Here is a 16,470-nt window from a genome sequence, read left to right as displayed (position 1 = left end):
GTGGAGCGATTTTCACGCAAAGGCGCTCTTCGTGTGTTTACGAGCGCGTTTTGCTTCGTAGTCTTTGCTTTGTAATTTATTGCCCGGATGTTGCATTATGTACTTATTTTGCACTGATGGCACGCCCTTTATTTTTTCCTTTAGAGACGCAGGGCAATACTTTCCTGGGCGACTTGAACTTGCTATTACGCACTTTCATGGGAGTCGCATGCACGACGTGTGCGTACGCACGTGCGCATATTCACTATTCTCCCGCACATGTGCTTGAGGCAATGGACATACGCACGCTATGAGGCTGTCGTGCGAATTAATATTAAGAAGGCAGAACTACGGCCACAGGGGACAGAAATTTACAACACCTGAGAATACAAATTTGTGTCCGTGTGGTTGCAGCAGCCTCTTAGCTTGAGCGTAATAAGTGATAGTTCCGAAGCTGTGCATGCTCTCTTTAAATAGTTTTATGCTCCGTAGCGTTATTTCGGAACCACGACGAGTGGTACAACACCCGTAAGACCGCTCTGATGACAGTATGTTGCTGCTCTCAAGTATAACACGTTCGCCCTCCACGAGATGTGTCAGTGCCACCGTTGGGATTCAAAATTTCTGACAGAACAACGCACAACTAAAATCAATCGTTTCCGGTAGCCGTATAGGTACCTTAAACCCTCGGTGTGGTCTTCAGTAATCCTTTTGGCATCCATGCGCTTGAACCCAGTCACTTTATATCATGTCATATCATGTCACGTGAAAGGTCATGTCTAAAGCTATCGGATGATGCTAATCCAATGGTGGCAGCCATCACCTGCAGGGGTATCGCAATGAGCACATTTTACGTTTTCGAAACTTTCGTTTTTCGTTCTTTTACCAATGAAAATGATATGACTTTCACACTGCCTGGGGGACTGGCGGCAACCTGAAACAAAAGCTACGACGTCACCAGTGGATAAAGATCTTTACGAGGCGCTTCGTTTCTTCTCACTGCTTTGTCGGTATGTTCGTCAAACTGGGGCTTCTCGTCAAGGGCGCACAGGCAACTGATGTACTCTCTCACGATTTGAATGAGCTTGACGGAACTTGGACACCATTGGGTAAACGTTAAGTGATGCTCTTGGGACACTACAACACGCTCATGCAGTGTGGTCATTGATATCTCCGTCAGCGGGACACCTGTAGCAAAGAAGAGGTTGAAGATCCCGTGCTCGTAGGTGGGGCACGCAAGGCAGCCTCGTGCACCCTGCCTGAAAAAAAAAAATCGCTGCGCGTCTCTCAGGCAAAAATAAAAGACTGTTTCACTTGGCTTCTAAAGTAGAGACATGACGCCACCTTTTCAAAAATAATCAAGGTAATCGAAGATGGCATTTTTGAGAAAATTGAGATGCAACATTGGCAATTTTCGCCTACCATGTGCGACTCTCAAGCTAATAGCACAGAAACCACTGGGCTGAAAAAAAAATTATCTCTATACAGCACGAAAGCTCTTTCAACGTCCTATCGAATGGCACTAAGCTCGATGTTCTCAGACGTTCCGTCATGAAGCGAATTAGTAACAAGGTTTGGCCTTTTTGAACGTTTACGCCAAGTTTGGAATTTTTTAGCAGAAAATCTGTGGCTCGCAGAGCTCTGTGGGTGGCTGTCGACAGTGTCTATGGTGCAGACTATCATCACAAAAAAATTCCAGTTCTTAGGCATAAAATGAGCAGTGCTAGATCCCGTCAAAGTTGATCCAGAAGAAAGCGCGCTCAAGCAGCCTCAGACTTTCCTCCTCTCCCACGCAGAAACTACTCCACGCACAAGCGTCGCACGTGGCGCGATTTGCGTCGTTTGAGCTGTCCTCTAACATATATTTTTTCTGGGCGAATTAAGAAATACGACTTTCACACGTTGTTCGATTTAAAATGAAACTACCCCGTGTTCCCTAGTCTCGTGGTTTTTCCATTATGCATATACCCCGTAGTGTTTTATATATGTTTACCCGTACTGTTTTATACCCCCGAGGGGTATAAAACAAGGTGACTCACTCTCACTCCCACACTCACTGGGCCACTCAAGACCCACTATATTGTTTAATACAGCGATTGACCCGTTGCTTCATGAGCTGAATTCCTCGGAATTGGGATTTCACACCACAATAAATGCAACTGCGGCAGCAATGGGATTTGCCGACGATCTGCTCCTCTTTTCCGGCAACCATTCTGCTCTCCAAAAACTTGTTCATAAGGCTGAGAAATATCTCTCTAACGTCAAGCTGCAAATCAATCCAGCGAAGGCGCAGTATTTTGGGTGGAATTGGTCGAGCCAGACTGGATGGTTCAACAGCTGCTGCATCCTCCTTGGGAGGAGGATGCACTAACTGGCCTTCCAGTCAGGACCGGAAACTTTTTCACCCGGCACTGGGGTCTCGACGGCCAGGAGGAGCGATGCCAACTCAACAAGAAGAGATTCCTTTGTATGCCATGGTCCTTTGCTTTGCCGCTCCAGGTGGACCCTGACATGGCCACCTATGCCAGGAGGCGGAATGCGACAGCCCTCATCGCCGCTGACCGGGGGCTACGAAATGTGGAGGGCTCCATCATGGCGGCCCTATTTACATCAGCGGCAGCCCCGGGGCAGCTCCCCTGTGATGAAATTGCACTGTACGTACGTGCCATGCTAGACCACATGGGACAAGTGGCGGCGAAACTCGCATCAGAAAGGAGATCCCGCTTCCTGGGCGCCATGGTCCCTGGCATGCAGCTTATTGAACAGGAGTTCCACACGTCGCAAGGTCAGCACTTCTGTGCTCGCTTCCTGGACCGACTCGGACACGTGTCGATCAGCATGGTTATGCTTGACCCAAGCAGGAGACGGAGAAGCCCAAGCAGGCAGCGCTGTCCTCGCCGCTCGGGCTTCCTGTACAGGCCTGCCGGACCGGAGGGTTCAGCTCACGCTACCAATAAAAAACGTCGCTGAAAAAATCCAAACGTCCTGTTTTTCTAAGAGTACTATTTTTGCAACGCGCAAAGTGCATTGCCTTCGTAGAATGACAATAGAACCGGGGGAGGGGGGTTCGTGAGCTCTAAAATCTCAACTTTTTCAACTCTTTCAACCATCAAGGGCGCCGCGAATGGGGGGCCGTTGCCCCCCTCCCCCCCCCCCTGGCCGCGGAAATTATTTCATTTCGACGGCAATTGGGGCAAAATCCGCGACTTGTCTCCACCTGGACACGGCTTGGATGCGGCTTTCCCCCCATGAAGAAAATCCTGGTTGCACCCCTGAGCACCACATGCATTCTAATGATAATAATAATTGTGGGACATCGGGGACCTTCTACTCGGTGTCAGAAGATTTGCGAATTAGAACAGTCTTTCAACTGCTGCGGAAGTAATACAACATAAGTCTATGCGATCGTCATCGATGATCTTGTATGTCGACAAGTCAGCGGAAATACCAAGAATGCTGGAGGACGGTCTGGGCCCAGTAACCCCTTGGTATGGGTTCGCCTATGCTGTTCAAATTCGGATTGCGGGCATTTCTAGAAATCTGAGGTCGTCGTGCTCTGGTAAAAGGTCCTTTGTTAAATCACGGGCGTGGAAGTCTTCGTTGGTGGAAGTGTTTGAGACTGGTGCAGAACACCTGGAAAGCTTCCAAAAAAGCACACATGTAACACGTGACCAGCAGAACAAAAGTGTTACGATTGTCAATGTATTATAATAGGTAATACACATACAGTTTTCGAGTAAGTATTATGATGCGTAATACAAATACTACTGAAAAGCATTACACTAATAGTTTTATAATACAAAGTATCACTGATAGTGCCCAGCCCTGCTTACCGGCCTCTTACATTGCGCGTCGTGCTCCTTCTTCGAGGCTTTCCGCGCGGGTTGGCAAGATTGGTTGGATTGGGCAGAGGGCATATACCGATGCGCTGAGTTCCAGAGCTCGGTATTTCGGCCCGAAAGAACTCACGATCACGATCATCTGATAAGGCGAGCGTGAGGTTGAAGCCGACCCACCTTACGCTCAGGCTGATATGGCGCGTGACCGCTGTGCACCATGAGTACTGGATCGCACTCGTCCTCGCGCCACTGTTTATAGTCGAACGAATGGGTTGATCGCGCATGCTGCGATCACCATGAGGGTGATTACATGAATGCGATGATATCAGGCATGCATGATATGCATGATATCAGGCAGAGGCCGTTCGTGTGATATCTAGGCATTATTCACGCACTCACGCCATCACCATGTAGTTGCGCTGTTGGCACATGGCACCTTGCACACAGCAAAGGCAGCGAAGGCGTGAATTTCCTCTTCTGATTGTGCTTTCGGGCCAACAGCAGGCAAATCAAAGATTGCAATGGCAATAACAAAAAGCTGTTCGAGCCCGGGTGTGGGTCGTTTGTGCACTAGTTGTGCAGGCAACAGGTGTTGCGCCGTTGCTGCAGCGAAGAATTATGTAAGAACAGCTTTTTGTGGCAAGTGTAAAACACGTTTTTTCATGACTTTGACAGGCGACAATCAATTAATTATGCTGTATAGGAGTAAACGCGTTCTATAGGTTCTGTTGCACACCATACAACACTTTGATAAAAGATTGACAGCGCTAACCCTTCTCATTCTCGCGTAACCTTTGACTGAAAAATACCAGAAATGGGCGATATGGTCGTACTTTCTCGATTTGTGACACAGAAGCTGAGCATTGCATATGAAACCGAGCTCTATACGAAGTTAGCTTAAAGAACAAGCTTTCCAGCGGCACTAAAATGTTGAATGTCAGTTGCGTACAAGCCGCGTAGCCTTTGACTGAAAATGGCCCCTTTCAGGTTATGAGTGAGACCGAAGCCGTAAGCACACATGGCAGAGCCAACGTTCTGAACGTAGCACACGCAAAGAAGAAAAGGAAAAATTACTGCCACGAAAAGCCAGTGCTTTTGGTATTTATCTTTGCAACTATGATGTAATTTAGGTACATTATGCCTTTTCCACGTTTTCGCTGCATACGAGTCAACTGATGCACACTGCTTGAGCCAAACAATTTTGATTGAGAGTTCATGGTGGCAACATTATGGAAGACTAAATGGCGCAGCTGGTAGCAAGTGCTGTTCCATTGTATGCATTTTCAGGTCGGCCATCCCCTGACCCAACACATCCAGACTATGTTCCTTCCCTGTTTCCATACCGTGCGCAAGGGAACTTGATGCAAAAACTAACCAGATAAAAATGTGCCCAAAAGAAACAAGCTGAACGGGAACCTAAGATAGGTGATGCTGGCCCTTCCACAGCCCCCAACGATGAGGAGGAGGATGCAGTAATAATGACTAATGATGTGTCTAGTGGCAGCACATGCCTGCACTACACAGCTCTACCACTACCAGCTCACAGCACTACCAGCTCTACACAGGCATGGTGTCCACAACAATGTTCACTGCGCTTTTACTGTCTGTCAGTTTTTACTGTCTGTCTGGAAGCTCACACTCCAGACATGTCTCGACTAAGGACAGCAGTTATTATTAGTGCTGATGCGACTACGGCTTGGCCTCCTTACACACGACCTGGCATGTCGGTTTGGTATTTCCTCAAGCAGAATCAGTACAGTATTTCATTGCTGGCTCGATATCCTGGCTGTCAACTTAGAGGTGGATCATATGGCCATCACGTCGGTCCATCAAAGCCCACCGCCCTCAAGCTTCCAATAACTCGTTGTTCAACAATGTCAGGGGTATAATTGACTGTACAGAAATATTCATACAGCGACCCAGAGCGATGACTGCCAGGAGCCAAACCTTCTCGTGCTATGAACACCACAACACGATCAAACTTCCCGTTGTTGTATCCCCCTCGCGAGCAATAATGTTTGTGGCAGAGTCTCCGACAAGGAGCTGACCCTACACAGCGGCCTGCTCGACATCGTCAAAGAAGACGATGTCTTCCTTGTGGGCAGGGGATTTCGGTGTGAAGAAATGTTTGCTGCTCGGGGCGCAGGCCTTCTGATGCCTTCACTAACAAAAAACGCAGCCAGCTGCCTGGAGCAGAGGGCACCACATCTAGGGAGCTATCAGCTGTTCGCATCCACGTTGAGCGAGCGATCCAAATGTTAAAAGTGTTTAGATTGTTTCATTTGATTTGGCTTTTTCTGGCGCATTAGATACTAAAGCCGTAAGTTTAGATTGTTTCAAACGGTACTGCCTTAAGCTTTGTGAAAAGAGCCAGTGATGGAGAAAAGTCGGACGACAACAGTGTGCTGCTGTTGTATGTTCCTCCTTTTTGTGCCTCGTCCCCTGTACTCTGTTTCATAATTTTTAATGTAATATATTTTTCTGAGATTTATACAGTATTCACCAACACAAACAATGCTGCTTCACACAACCGATAATAGCTGAAAATAGTGATACAGTCCATATGAGCACATGAACCTGCAGAAGCTATAAATGGCCTCACCTGACCACATATCAACATGTTTGGCTATGCTACGAGGGGTGTTCAAGTCAAACCGGGACTTTCTGTCCCCAGAGTGTACAAATGGCTCACGCTACTTCTTTTTTCACACGCGACAGGCCTCCGCGTTCACCACGTGGACAGAAGATACGTGCTGGACAAGATGGACGACAATGAGAGTGAGTGAGTGATTGAGGTTTTTCTGGCGCATGAGCGACTACGGCTATTATGCGCCAAGACAAGACAATGAGATGAGCGCACACATCGAACAGCGAATTGTCATGAAGTATCTCGTGAATGAAGGCCATATAATGAATAAGGCTATATAAGCCATAACACAAAACCATTGTCTTTTATCCTAAAGGAGGAGGAGCTCCCTCCAAAATGTCAATCCTCTTTGTTTTTTGTAACTATTTAATTCAAAGGGTTAATTTTACCTGCTAACTCATGTATTAAACTACTAGCTGCGTTACTTCCTTTCATATAACTTCAGACTCACTTATTTATTATCTTATATATATGTGGGGGGTGAGCTATCCCTTTAGTGTACATATCCACCTAGCTCATGCAAGATGGCATCCTTCTGCACAGCTTACCATGCCCTGTGTTGCAGCAGCTGCCATAGATTCTAGTGCTTGCAATGAAAGTTGTTGCATCTATATATTTTCAGGTTTGCTGCAATGAAGAGTTAATGGAGTCGCTAATCACGGTGGATTCCATACAAGGGAATCGTAGCAACACACAAGGCAGAAGGAGCGCCTCATTGGCTGCGGCCTTGTCTCAGCAATTTCAGTCTGCAGTGCTAGACCCAGCATTAGAAAAGGCAATTGAGACTACCCTAGATTCCTTTCTTCAGGCTGTCGCATCGTCCAGTGCGGGTACAATAGTAACTCTACCACGACAGGCTCCAAACAAGAAAATTGTGCCGCAGCCAAGGTTTATCAGCTGCAGAAAGACAAATCCCCAAGGATCAACAAAACGTAAGGCAAAGCCTGATTGCAAAGAAAAAGATTATGTTGCAGCAGTACTACTAAGCCAGGCAGAAGTCCACCACACTGGATTTGACCACGCATACAATAAGCATGTCTGGTATTTGTATTTTATTTAGATAAGCAGATCTTGTAATTTAGCGTGCAGTTTTGCTATACGCATACAGCACAGGCTGGTCATGATTTGTACGTGTCACATGTTACATGCTAGCACTTAACCATTCTTGTGTTAGTTTATTTCTTTCTTTTTTTCAATGTCTGTGCATCATGCATTGTATTGATGTTTTCCTGTTTCTCTGCAATATTTAGTTGTGTTGCACGTACATGAGCAAATTTTTGTTGCAAGGTAGGTAGTATCTCCATGACTTTGTGAACGAAGCAAAGGAGGAACTGAGCACAAACACAAATCAGAAGACTTAACGATTGCAAACAACTCAGAGAAAAGAGGTGCTGACGCCAGGAATCGAACCTGGATCTTCTATGTTCGATTCCTGGCGTCAGCACCTTTTCCCTGAGCTGTTTGCATTGGTTAACTTCTGGGCGTTTGAGGCTTACTTGTCTGTGTCGTCCCTAATTGTTGGTCTGCTTCGGCCAAATCTCGTTGTTTACAGAAAACCCCCTATTCGTCCACGCTCCTCAAACTTCGTCAGGATTACACTCACTTAGCTTCTGACTTTGTGTTCGAACTTCAGTCATCGACGTAGTCATAGCCGCGGTGTACTTGGAGAACAAGCGACCAAAATGTCAAGTGGACTGCGACTTATAAATAGCAAAAAAGCATATGATTCGCAGTTCAGTAGCAGCATAAGTCAGACCGATACAATCTACAATCTATGAAGCAAAGAAACATTTTCAAGTTTTGGCGCATGCGCAAAATAGCCTTGGGAAATACCGTAGAGGGAGAGAGCGTAGGGAGCCTGTCTATCTTGACTGGCAGGTAAAGGTATTCCCGCGTCCGTTTCGCGTAGCGTTACGCGGCGCCAAGAGAACGTAGTTCGTCTCCCCGTTGCATGCCCCGTTGGCTTCCTTCGCTTCCTTCCCCACGAAACTCCTCCTCCGTTACTTATGACTCACTCCTCGTGCTGTGTTGCTAGCTCAAAAGATCAAAAGTCCGTGGTTGAGGCGCCATCTCATGCAACGTACGCCACCCAGCGTTCGCCAAACCGACCAATCAAAAGATTCGCGCGCCGTGTCTGGTGGCTTATTTCTGCTTGTTTCTGTGCCGGTAAACGCGGCTCTTTACTTTCGGACGCTAGCGCGTAAAATGGGACGAAAACGTAAATCGCTGGAATCTTGGGCATCTCAACATGGAGACCTTGAAGTTGTCACAAATCGAACAGGTGAGGTCGAAGTGGATACATTGATGTGCAAGTGTTGCTGCATGGAGATGGTTACGGATCCCGCAAAGAAACCGTATGACCACACACGAGAGCACCTCGCATCAGCAAGGCATGCAAAGATGAAAGCAAGGATGCATCAACTGCCAACGATGTTCAACGCATGCTATCGCCAACGCGAGCGCGAGAAAATGACCTGGAGCAGGCTGATGGGCCCATGGGCAATTTTGTGAAAAAATATTGTCCAGCTGCAAAGACCATGCCTGGGTGCACCCAGCTACGCTCAAAGTACCTGAAAGAGGTGTTTGACAAGCACATGAGTGACATCACGGAAGACATCGGCCAGTCAAAAATTTCTGTGATTGTAGGTGAATCGCCAGACGTTACGGGTGTGCCAACAGTGAACACACCGTCTGTTACTACAGCCCCAGTAGAAAAGAGAAACCCGTGCTGCTAGTAGATGTGGCACGGGTCAATGTGTGCAATAGTCTTACACTTGCCAATGTAGTGACGGATGCTCTAAGAAAGCTGGGCAAAACCTGGCGCGATGTCATTGCTGTGTCCAGTGACTCAGCTGAGTATGTAAGGAAAATGGTGAAGGACGTGCGCGAGGCGGAACTTGTGAAAACTGTCCATGTGCGTGACGTGCAACACCTTCTGCATGTGACAGTTAGTCATGCCTTGAACTCAGAGTCCGTAGCTGATGTGAAGCAGGCAGTCATTAAGTTTGGTGCTATGTTCAAGCATGCCAACAAACTACTGAGTGAGTACTATGCACTGTGTGTAGCAAATGGTGTGGAGGCAACAAACATCAAGCGACCATGTGCAGTGGTGCCCCATAGATGGGGAAGCTTCTTCTCTTGCCTTGAGACCACAGTTGAGACCTGGGACTGCTTAACAGAAGTTGCAGAGCTGCATGCTGGTTCCCATAACAAAGCAAAGGATATAGCACTTCTGCTCCATGGACACAAGACATTGCTTTACGCAAAGGCTGTTCTACTGCTGGAGTGTCTTCGACCAGTGATTGAAATTCAGAGTAGCCTTGAAAGTGGAAAGTTACTGCTTCCCCAGTACAACTACCTCTTCGGTGTCAAGTTGCCGTAGATATTCAAGCACACAAAGGAAACTGTTGGAACAAGTGAGAGGGCGAAAACTCTTCTCGTCATAATGCCCAGAGATATATCTACTGAGGCAAAAAAAAAACTGCAGGACATTCTCTTTTGAGCTACTGGAGAAGTGGAGGAACATGACTAGGCGCAACCTCACCAAAACAGGTTCCAATCTGGATCAGGCAGACATCTGGGAGAAGCGTGAAGTTCTTGATCCCTACAAGAAGGGCCTTTGTAGCCAGGACATCGATGTCTACAAGGATATGTTTGCCCTTGCCACAGATGTTAATGACGAACTGAAGCAGCAGTTTCAAACTTACTTCGAGGAGCACCCACCTTCAAGCCCCCTGATGTTACAATACTACAGTACTGGGCCTCTGTTCAGGATAGATACGCCTCACTCGCAAGCACTGCACTTGCACTATTGTGCACGCCTACAGACAGCTGCAATGTTGAACGCAGTTTCTCAAAGTTACGGTGCCTGCAGCGCCCTCAGCGTTCATCCAATGCATCCAATGGTGATGCATTGCTCATGTGAGCAAACGCTCCTCTTAACCCTTTCTCTTACAAGCGTCTGGCAACTATGTGCGCGGCCTCATGTGTTCCCTGTCTAACCATGGCGCGTTGCCGTGTAAGCGTCGTGCTTTCTACAAAATAAAGTCATTCTCTCGTTATGTCACCCCGTCATCCAGCCAGCCAGCCTTCACATATGGCGCAGTCGACTCAGAGCCTGTTCAAGAACCCGTAAGCCCTTCACCTCAGCCTTGAGCAACTGACTAAGCCATCGCCACAAAAAAGCCTACTTTCTCTTCCCGCCAATATGCCACTTATCAACTGGTCGGAAGCATCGCCCGGTGAGCTAACGGGCTTTACTGCGGACTTCCTCCGCGAAGAACTTGTCCGGCGTCAATTAGACACATCCGGGTCGAAAGAAGACCTCATGAATCGCCTTCTAACCAACATCGCGCAAACAAGTGCTGCGTCACAGAGCATGCAAGACGCACAACAGACTCTACCCGACTCATCAGCCCCAACTTCTGCTGTACCTGGGTTGTCAGTTCCGGTGCAAGTGACTACTCTGCCTGATCTATCGGCCGCAGTTCCCGTTTTCGATGAGACTAAAGGGATCCTGGCCCGCGCATGGATCGAAGACTTGGAACGCATTCGCAGCTTGGCATCATGGAGCGACGCTACGTTACGTCTTATCGCCATTGGGAAGCTTCGCGGCACTCCTAAAAACTGGCATTTTGCAACCGGCGATGCGCATTCAACATGGTCTACTTGGAAACAAGCCTTTCTACGACAGTTCGACGTGGACCTTTCGCTTATTCAATGGCAAACCAAGGTGGTGACTGTCGTACAATTGAAGGACCAGACACTTTGCAACTATGCGTTCGCAAAGCTTCGCTTTATCAAGCGCTGCCCGCTTCAGCTCTCAGACGTACAACAAATCGAGTACCTTCTACAAGGCTTAAAAGGTCAGAGCGTAGCAACGGCCATCGCAGCCCAGCGGCCTTCGACAGTGGAAGAATTTTTGAGCATTTGCACAGACCTGGACAAAACTTTCGTTCATATGCAGAGTATGCATACTAAAGACCCTGTGGTGCCATTGCCAACGCCAATTCCACGAGATCCTCACCAGCCTCCACCACCAGCATCCCAACCTCAAAGCCTGGCTTCGCGTAACCGGGCTACCCCTCGAACAGCTGCTGAGAAAGAAGAACGCTACCAGGCTATCACGAATAAGTATGGTGCACCTGCATATCGTCTTGGCCAAGACCTTACAGACGCTGCCTGTTACAAATGCAAAGGAAAAGGTCTCCTCGCCGCGCATTGCCCCCCCCCCCCCACACACACAACCAAAATTGGTGTCATCGTCCCCGCCAGCCGGACCACCTGTACAGCCATCCCTCTCGTATCTGCACTCTTCAGAGTCCACCACTGAATCTCTTATTTCGTGTAATGTCATTCAAGCACAAGTTGAAGACGTTGGCTCAGTAGTGGCCTTCCCCGATAGTGGATCAAAGCTCTCTATCACCTCGGAGCCTCTCGTATCACATCTTCAACTTTCCCCATGGACCCGAGCTCCGTTAGTCGTCGTCGGTGGAGAAAAAGTGTACCCATCGGGACAGATTGTGCTTCAGATATCGATACAGGCTGTCAGCGCCCCTGTACACTGGGCAGTCCTTCCAAGGAATGCTGTGCCCCTCATCCTGGGTGAGGATTGGTTGGCCACAGCCCATATGGAACTCCATGTGAAGCCACCATTCGCCACAGAACTTTACCATCGCCCCACGGGATTCACAATAACTTGTGTTGAACACTTCCTTCCACTGTTTTCTCATGCAGTGTTTGTGCACAACTCAGCTCTTGCACAAGCGCAAGCCGCATTCCAGCAAGGTGGACTTCAGACCAAGCCATTACTTCATCAGGAGTTCCCAGCATGGGCAGTCTTTGAAAGCCTTCCAGACCAGCCTGTACCTACAGAGATGGAGACAACATCCCAGTCAGCTCTGCACGTTAGCACAACACTTTTTGACCAGCATTCACCGCAGCAGCCATGCATGCCTGACAAGCCACGGGTAGGCGTACAGCTTTCTTCAGTTGAGGCCCAGCAAGTGGAGGATGTGCTCTTTCAGCATGTCAATTTGTTTGCCAATGATGACCAAGACCTGGGACTGTACACGGGTGTTCAACATTCCATTACTTTGCTACCTGATGCTACGCCATACAAGAGGCAGCCTTACCGCTATACGGCAGCTGATCGAGCGTTTCTGGAGGAACAAACACGTGTATTGCTTGACAAGGGCATAACTGCACCAGCCTCTGGCCCTTGGGCGTTCCCGGTTGTTGTCGTCTCACACGAACAGAAAAAGCGACTGTGCGTGAACTACGTGCCATTAAACAAGCAGACCGTCAGTGACGCGCAACCTCTTCCCAGAATTGATGATATTATTGATGACATCTCTGGCGCACGCACCTTTGCTTCCCTAGACCTCAAATTTGCCTACTGGCAAATTGCTCTCCGCCCGGAAGATCAGATAAAAACATCATTTGTCACGCACAAAGGTACTTATCAGTGGACCCGTATGCCTTTTGGCCTTAAGAATGCGCCCTCAACCTTCCAGCGAGCCATGAACACCATTTTCAGCAAACTTCTAACAGGTCACCACAAATGTGGTGTACGCGTGTATCTCGACGATGTTTTGGTGTTTGCTACCAATTTTGAGGAATTTTTGCACATCCTGGACCAGACCCTGTCTCTTCTGCAACAAGCAGGCTTTAAGGTGTCATTGGAGAAATGCACCTTTGCTGTGGAGTCACTCAAGTTCTTGGGCTTCATACTGTCTAAAGATGGCAAGTTACCCAACCCGGCAAAGGTTGAAGCTATAGCCAAGATGCCTACACCCGCCACAACTAAAGCAGTGCTTTCTTGGCTGCAAACCCCGAGTTTCTACCGGAAGTTCATAAAAAAACTTTGCCCAGATAGCACAGCCCTTGCAGGCCATGATGAAAAGTGGTGTCTACGAGTGGTCCCCCGCTTGTGAAGCAGCATTTACTACTCTTCGAGAAGCACTCGTCTCGCCTCCAGTCTTAGCACACTTTGATGAGTCTGCTCCTACACTCGTCACTACAGACGCGTCGGCAAAAGCTCTCGGAGCAGTACTGTCCCAACAACACAATGGCAAAAGAGCATGTCGTAGAATATGCAAGCCGCGCCCTGACAGAGCCTGAGCAGCGTCTTCACAGCAATGTATGGGAGGCCATTGCTGTTCATTGGGCAGCGACTGTAAAGTTCCGACACTACCTTATTGGTCGTCAGTTCATCTTGGTTACCGACAATTGGACTGTCGCATGTCTGACATCATCACTGAAGCCATCCCGCAGATTCGTCAGCATGCTAATGGATCTGGTACAATTTGACTTTTCGGTACAACACAAGCCTGGACGCTCCAATGTCGTGGCAGATATGCTTTCTCGATATACATGTGCCAAGTTCTCCCCGGCTCAGCTTGCAGAATTGCAGGCGCGAGACGGCTTTTGTGCATCTCTTCACAGAAAGTTGTCCTCTCCAGAGAATGACTGTCAGTCTTTTGTCCTCATCAACGATGTTGTGTATCGGCAACTGTCTCCGCACACGTATGTTTTTGTAGTACCGGCCAAAATGCGCCAGCCCATCCTGGAATTGACCCATGACTATGGGTCCCATGACAGGGCATATGGACGCCTTACGCACATATGAAAAAGTTCGCCAACGATTCTGGTGGCCACATATGCGAACAGATGTCACATCTTATGTTGCTGCTTGCACAACCTGCCAAGGAAACAACAGACCAGTTTCAAAGTCTGCTGGCCTTATGGGATTAATGCCAACCACAGAGATTCCCTTTAGTACAATCGCGATGGACCACATCACGATGTCACCAAATGGTCCTCACCGTTATCTCTTGAACGTCATCGACTTCGCAACCCGTTACGTAGTACCGAAAGCTGTCGCCTCCACAGGAGCTCAAGAAGTCATTTCTCACTTGTGAACCGTGTTTCACTGCTTCGGAGTCCCCACCGATTGCTTCTCAGATCATGGCAGTGCTTTCGAAAGTCATGCACTTTGCCGTTTTATGTCCCACCACAGTGTGACACTTCACTACTCCGTCGCATATCGGGCGTCCAGTAATGGCCTGGTGGAACGAAGTAATGGAACTCTGGTGACAGTACTACTCAAGTTGTGTAGCCCCGACAGTCAGTCGTGGGTAAAGAATGTGGACAAGGCTGCATTCTCAGTGAATACCACTTTTCATGCCAGCTTAAAGGCTTCTCCATTCGAACTACTTCATGGCTATACTCCACGACTCCCTCACCAACAGACCGTCCATCCAGATAACACATCTCTGAAGAATCGTCTTTTGGATCTCATTGAGGCTCGTACTCTGGCTTTAGAGCACTCAGAAACAGCTCGAGTAGAAAGGAAGCAACGGTATGACAACCACCATCGAACTTCAAAGTTCACAGTCGGGCAGACAGTTTGGATCCAGCGGCAGGAACCTGTCCTCTCAGGTGCCACGAAGTTAGCACCGACGTTTAAGGGCCCCTACAAAGTTTTGTCGCAGAAGACGCCAACAACGTATGTGGTTGCCACGTTATCTCCGTCCATTGTACCTGCTCCGACGAAGCTTGTACACTGTAGTCAGATGAGACGTTTCACGCCTCCATACATCGATGCTACGTTGCAGCCGGCTTCTACTTCTGCAGAAATTCCCCCACAGAGATCTCCTGAGCTTCCACCTTCAAACCCATCGGGTCCAAGCTCCGTGACACCTATCTCGCCTGACATCGTACACCCACAAGTGCCTGCGCGTCCAGTGCGGAACAGGCGGCTCCCGGCTCACTTACAGGACTTCGATCTCACTGATAACATTGGGTGTTGTTTCCAATGCAGCCCCCAATAGACGGATTATCTCCGATGAATAGAAGGATTAGCCATTGTGTAGGGTACACCACTAGAGGGCGCTACGAGCGACGCCTCACCACTAGGGGCCGCTGCTGTCGCATTCCGCGGATGACGTCATTGCTCCTTCGGGGAGCATGGTGAGAGATAGCGGGAGGCATTGGATGGCGATGCGAAATAGAGCGCCCCCTTGTGCAAGGCTGTGGTGGCGCTGCGGGCGACATGACAGACGCTCTCGGTGGCGGCTCTCCACGGCGGTGTCATGGTCTCGTGACCGCGATACGCGGCGTCGGCGGCAAAAGGGTTTTGGGTCCAGCGTTGTGTACGAGTCTTTGAGCGAGTTTATATTAATCTCACTCCGTTTATTGTTCAACTGATGGTTGTTGTTTGAGAGCTCAATTGCTATGCTGTGAGATTGGGGTGTACGGCACGCATACGGCATATGACAATATAAATAAATAAATATAAACAAAAGGACGTGCACGATAAATTACGCCACATTATTATGGCTTCCCGTGTTGTTACACTTTGCATTATAAAGGCGCTTTCGCTAACCAGTCCGTTCACAAACAGCCGTGTGCATCCCTTGGTGTATTTATTAGACTTGGATACTTTCCTTTTAATTGCCTAATAACGCTTTTGTGACTCGAGCGCGTATATTAGAAGGCTCCAGACTCGCGCAATATTATTTTGGTGATGGCGCATATGTTCAGACAAGAGCGGAGGAAAGTTGTTCCCCCCCATTTGCTTTATGTATTTATTCACCTCAGTATGTCATTCTCACATACTAGTTTAAATTTAATTAGCGATTAGTAATACTGCAGTATATGCAATTTAGCACACTACAGTGCTGTAAGATATATTGTACAAGCGCCTTGGCTGCAGAATCACTGGGTGGATATCTGTAAAATTTTAGTGCCTTCTTTTCTGTGGTGGTCACTGTCACTAATAGGGATTCAGTTAAGTGTTGTGGCAATTCCAATGTAAACAGTCATCTGCTATATTGGAAAGTGAGTGATTATGGTCAAACAAGTCAATTAACATGATACCTTCTACAATACCATCTGTGATTCCTAAATGTTAGTATACAACAAGTCAGTATATGACAAGGTATGAAGAAATGTTAACGTAGTGCATGCTATTCAAAGCAAGTTCTTCCACCCCCCCCCCCC

The 16,470-nt window shown here is 48.1% G+C and overlaps 1 protein-coding gene across 1 annotated transcript; it reads left to right on the top strand.

Moving 5' to 3' along the window:
- Positions 1-10,672: 10,672 nt before the first annotated feature.
- Positions 10,673-13,400, top strand: LOC135375547 (uncharacterized). The gene is made up of 2 exons (XM_064608227.1): positions 10,673-11,669; positions 11,785-13,400. Exons 1-2 carry the CDS (start codon positions 10,673-10,675, stop codon positions 13,398-13,400), a joined length of 2,613 nt encoding a protein of 870 aa, XP_064464297.1.
- The last annotated feature ends 3,070 nt before the right edge of the window (positions 13,401-16,470 follow it).

Source organism: Ornithodoros turicata, unplaced genomic scaffold, assembly GCF_037126465.1.
Source record: "Ornithodoros turicata isolate Travis unplaced genomic scaffold, ASM3712646v1 ctg00000887.1, whole genome shotgun sequence".
In the NCBI taxonomy this organism is placed as follows: domain Eukaryota; kingdom Metazoa; phylum Arthropoda; class Arachnida; order Ixodida; family Argasidae; genus Ornithodoros; species Ornithodoros turicata.
The sequence above is the reverse complement of the archived record's forward strand: the minus strand, read 5'-3'. Positions and strand labels throughout refer to the sequence as shown.